The sequence below is a fragment of the Monoraphidium neglectum genome, assembly GCF_000611645.1.
Source record: "Monoraphidium neglectum strain SAG 48.87 unplaced genomic scaffold scaffold00179, whole genome shotgun sequence".
NCBI classification, from domain to species: Eukaryota; Viridiplantae; Chlorophyta; class Chlorophyceae; order Sphaeropleales; family Selenastraceae; genus Monoraphidium; species Monoraphidium neglectum.
The window spans coordinates 32,560-37,302 of NW_014013449.1; the positions used below are offsets into that span (position 1 = coordinate 32,560).

At 64.8% G+C, this 4,743-nt stretch overlaps 3 protein-coding genes across 3 annotated transcripts in view; 2 read left to right on the forward strand and 1 right to left on the reverse strand.

Moving 5' to 3' along the window:
* MNEG_1727 (riboflavin synthase beta chain) overlaps positions 1 to 373 on the forward strand; it is a gene marked incomplete at both ends in the record, with an annotated part of 1,787 nt that extends 1,414 nt beyond the window's left edge. The window contains one exon of the mRNA XM_014049799.1: positions 239 to 373. Within this exon, the coding sequence (XP_013905253.1) occupies positions 239 to 373 (135 nt within the window). The remainder of the gene's footprint in view (positions 1 to 238) is intronic.
* Positions 374 to 644: 271 nt separating this feature from the next.
* On the reverse strand, positions 645 to 1,525 carry MNEG_1728 (hypothetical protein; the record flags this gene model as incomplete). The annotated part of the gene is made up of 3 exons (XM_014049800.1): positions 645 to 755; positions 991 to 1,173; positions 1,376 to 1,525. The coding sequence occupies 3 exons, from the start codon at positions 1,523 to 1,525 to the stop codon at positions 645 to 647; spliced, it is 444 nt and encodes a 147-aa protein (XP_013905254.1).
* A 1,213-nt stretch (positions 1,526 to 2,738) lies between these two features.
* Positions 2,739 to 4,385, forward strand: MNEG_1729 (J domain-containing protein spf31; the record flags this gene model as incomplete). The annotated part of the gene is made up of 6 exons (XM_014049801.1): positions 2,739 to 2,756; positions 2,871 to 2,920; positions 3,183 to 3,334; positions 3,573 to 3,668; positions 3,868 to 3,941; positions 4,245 to 4,385. The coding sequence occupies 6 exons, from the start codon at positions 2,739 to 2,741 to the stop codon at positions 4,383 to 4,385; spliced, it is 531 nt and encodes a 176-aa protein (XP_013905255.1).
* Between the last annotated feature and the right edge of the window lie 358 nt (positions 4,386 to 4,743).

Sequence of the window (4,743 nt, forward strand, 5' to 3'; positions counted from 1 at the left end):
GGGCATGGGACAGCATCAGTGAGGGTGGGTGGGTGGGTGCACAGAAGCCTGCTTGCTCGGGACAGGCAGCTTTCTGTGGTCCAGTGAGCCAGCTGCAGATGCCCGGCTCTCTCCATTTCACAGACAGCCGTTTGCACTGGCGGAAACGTGGCGATGGGGCTGCATCATGCTGACTGCACTCACACTGGCTGCTGGAGTGAGCTTGTCACCAACCTGCTTTGTGCCCCCCCTCCGTCAGGCCCTGGACCGTGCGGGCGGCAAGGTGGGCAACAAGGGCGGCGAGGCCGCCATCACCGCCATCGAGACGGCAAACTTGCTGGCAGAGCTGCGGGGCGAGGGCCTGGCGGCCCCCGCCTGGGGCCCGGCCAAGTGATGCGCCCTGCTGTTGCCGTCCTAAGGGTACATTGTTGAGGTTTTCTTCTTTGTTGATTGCGTTACACGGGATGGGCCGCAGGCTGGATGGATGCGCACTTGCACAGTCTGTAAGGAGGACACCCACAAGCCCTTTGGGCAGCAGCAATGGTGATCAAAATAATCCACAATCCGGAGAACAAGTAATGACAGTGTGTGATATGAGTTCATCAAAGGGCCCATGGCACCCGGTACCAGGCAACTAAAGGCGCACAGGTCTCACAGGCTGCTTCTCAGCTGCCGTCGCCACTGCCTTCGGGGCTGCTTTCGCTCTCGCTGCCGCTGCTGGCCGCGGCCTGCTCCTGGCGCCGCATGTACTCATCAATCTCCTCTGGAGACATGCCCTGCGCAGAGGACGGGGGTGGAGCGATGGTGTCGCACGCGTAGCGCTATCGGCATTGAGGCGCCAGGCGCTGCCGTGCCACTTGCTGGACCCCAGCTTTGCAGGGCGCAGCGCAGCACCCAGAGGCGCGGTCGCTCGCAGCTGGCCAACCAGACGCCCATCCGCACCACATAACAACGGCTGTCCCAAAGCTCCCCTCCGCTTGCCTACCAGCCCCTTCCCCTGCCCCGCCGCACCTCCAGCGGGTCTTTTGGGTCGATCCCCTCTCTGGCCATGAACTCCTCTATCTGCTGCGGGCTCAGGCCGTCCAACGGGTCTTCGCCTTCTACGATGAACCCGCCCTGCCGCTGCACCGCCAGCACCGCCCGCAGGTGGTCCTTGCGCTTGACCTCCAGCTCAGCCGCGCGGCGCTTCTCCTCCTGCGCGGCAGAGAGCCGGGTGGCGGTTGCCGCACAGGCGCAGGCACCGGTGAATGCAAGGGCGTGCGCCGTGCCGGGGAGGCGGAAGGCGCTGCAAGCAGCAGCAGCATGGGGCGAGAAGAGGGGCTCCGGCACCGTCGCAAACCTTCCATGCCACAAATCGCATGGCCTGTGCCGGGCTGTGCGCCACCAGCACCCTCACCTGTATCTGCTCTTCCGTCTTGCCCTCAGGCTTCAGCCGCCAAAACAAAAACACAGACACACCGCCGACGCCAGCTCCCCAGTACCACTTCTCCCACGAGTGCATGGGCTTTCTGCCGCCGGGCACCTCACGACTCATCTCGGCCATCATGACCCCCGCCTCGCCGCCGCCCGCTGCTGCGCGGCTGCCTGCCGCCGCCGGGCCGGAGCCACCGCCATTGCCGGCCTCAGCTGCCCCTGGTCGCGGGCGCTGGGCCACCCGGCGAGGGCCTGCGCTGCTGCCAGGAGGGCGCGGACCGGCGTACGAAGATAGCGCCCGGTGCAGCTGCTCGTGCGGACGGCCGAACCGCTTGGCGGCACTGGCAGCGCCGGGTGGGGCAAGGCAGTCGCACAGCGGAGGGCCTGCACCAGCTGCTGTAGCTGCTAGGCTTCTTAACCGCTGCAGAGCGCGACGCATAGATGCCGTTCAGATGTGCTTGCAAAAAAGCAGATCACCCGGCTGTGACTCTTGATACACAAACTACACGTCGAACGTCTTGAAAAGCTGCTGATTCAATTCAAATTGCGTTCTGGAGTGAAGCGGATGTCACCCGAGTGAGTTTACCGTTCCAGCAGTCCGAGCCGAAATCATCAAAGCCCCCTGACCATGTGCCGGCGCCTGCGTATTTTGAAACTTCATATCCTCTCAGAAACATCCTGACACCTGACCATAGCTCACCAGATCGAAACTTGTTGTGTGTGTCGTCTGAGCGCAACAGGCTGTGTGCTTCAACGAACCTCGACCACAACAGCTAATACTTCTTGAGTGAACTACGTGAATCGCAGCTGCCCGGGTCGTGAGCCGCATGGCGAGCCCCACTGTCGCAGCAGCAGCGCACGGTGCGCCTCCGCCATTGCCACCCGGGCCCGCCGCGCCTCCGCTGCCCGTGGACGCGCCACCGCCGCTGCCCCCGCAGGAAGCAGCAGCACCGCCTCTGCCGCCGCTGCCGCCGCAGGACGGCGCCGCACCACCGCCGCTGCCGCCAAACGATGCGCCGCCGCTTCCGCTGCCAAGCTCCAACGAGCTACCAGACGGTCCCCCGTCAGCATGGGCAGCGGCAGCTGCGGGAGCCGCAGCGGGAAATGGCGCAGCAGCGGCAACATCAGCAGCGGCGGACGATTCGGGCGCCGGTCCCAGCAGCAGCACGGCCCCTCTGGACGAAAGCGTATTCAAGGTGCGGTCCCCCCTCGCACACGCGGGTTGTCGCGCGGCGCAGCATTCCTCGGCGCCTGTACAGATCAGAGAGGGGCAGGACCATCCGCTGTTGTAATTTGGAGTGCTCCTGCAACGGCCGACCGCGCTGCAACAGTTCGTCCCAGCGATCATGCTTCCGCAGCAGTCCGTGCCGCTTGCGACCGCCGGAGCAGCAACCACACCGAGCCTGCCGGGCCCAACCCGCTGGAAGTCGCGCTCGTCACCCCCTCCTCCATGCGCCCACTTACCTGCCCGTGCGCAGGAATTCTTCGCGGAGGTGCGGGAGGTGGACCGCGACAACGAGGTCAACCGGTGAGAGCCGCCCGCGCTGCGCCGCCGCCGCCGCCTTGGTCGTGCTGGCTGTGGTGCCACCAGCTTGGTACCGAACACTCAACCCAGAGACAGGCATGATAGCTGGGTATGCAGCGAGTGAATGTGGCTGCGCCTGTCAATTGACGCAAGTGACCTCATCATTACGTGCAGCGGCCGCGGCCGCAGTACGCGTGCTGCGCTGATGCTGTTGCGCGCCCCGATGGTGCCTGACGCGCCCTCCTTCCCCCCGACGCTAACCCAGCATCTTGTGGGCGTTCAAGCTCAACCCCTTTGAGAAGCTCAACCTGCGCTTCGACGCGACCCCGGAGGAGGTGCGGAAACAGTACCGCAAGCTGTCGCTACTGGTGCACCCGGACAAGTGCTCGCACCCCCAGGCGGCCAGCGCTTTCGACGGTGAGAGGCGCCACTGAGTCCGGCCACGCCCCTGATCAACCCTTTGTGCTGAGCAGTGCTGGTGCTGCTGAAGGGTGCATGTAAGAGGCTCCCTCTTTTGCATGCCAGCTTGGCGGCGAGACAGGTTGCCACAACTAGCCCCGGCGCCGTCGGACGGGCTGTATAGCACTTGCACCTCTGAAGTTCACGTGTCCTCCATCTCACACCTGCATCTGCACCCAACGACCCCGTCCTCCAGTGCTGGGTGCTGCTCAGAAGGAGTTGAACGATGAGGCCAAGCGCGAGGTCCTCAACGCCGTGCTGGACAAGGCCCGAGGTGACTGCGGCCTGGGGGGTGGGGCGGGGGCGTCAAGGGGCTCCCGTGATCCTCGACTGGGTGGCTCTACTGGGTGTCCATTAGGTGTGCATGCGGGTGGGGCGATACTGGCGACAGCAGCAGGACAGGTGAAATGATCACGCCAGTCCGTCCCCCGCCTGCAGCACAGCTGGACCATCAATAAGCTGGCTGCCCCGACCCCCACACGACCCTGCAGAGGAGGTCAGGGCCGAGCGCCGCAAGGAAACCAAGCACGACGCGGCAGTGGCACTGGCGGCGACGCTACATGAGGTGGGGCCAGCATGCACTGCGTCGCGCACGCGTGGGCCTTGCGCCACGCGCCTCGCATTGGCCCTCTCCCTTTTCGCCCCGCCAACATTGGCCGCATGCGTGAGCCCGCCCACCACTTTTTGGAATGTCAAGCCTTATCTTGATGCTATCGGCTTTGACACCCTTGATTCAGGGCGACCCGTTGCATCGCGGTGTGCAAGTATGTCCTCAGCGTGATCACTGCATTTGCGCATCGGCTGTGTGCCAGACCGCACATCCACCCTGGCTCACCCTGCTATCCCAACCCCACGCCCGTTCCCGCAGCGTGGTCGCGAGGGCGTGGAGGAGGATTGGGAAAAAACCGACGCCTTCCACGAGCGCTGGAAGCTCAAGGCCCGCGACGTGATGGCCAAGAGCGAGTGGCGCAAGCGCAAGCTGACGAAGCGGGTGCGTGTGCCGGGCTAGGGGCTACAGCCTCCTCGACAGCTGTGGCAGTATACCCACCCGTTGGTTTGAACGGCCTCTCCTGGTCACCAGGGGCTGCTCGGCACTGGCGAGGTTGAGCGGCCGACACCAATGCATGATCCTGCCATCCTGCCCGCCCCCAACTTCCACCCCCTCTGTCCACCCGAGCCCCCCAATCTCCCTCGAGACCCACTTTACCTCCCCTGCACAGCCACACACACACACCCATTCCACCTCCCTCCCACACCCACATGAACCCCTCCTATGCACTACCCCCTCGTCTCGCCCCTGCTGACCCTGCTGACCCTGCTCACCCTGCTCACCCTGCTCACCCTGCTCACCATGCTCACCCTGCCCC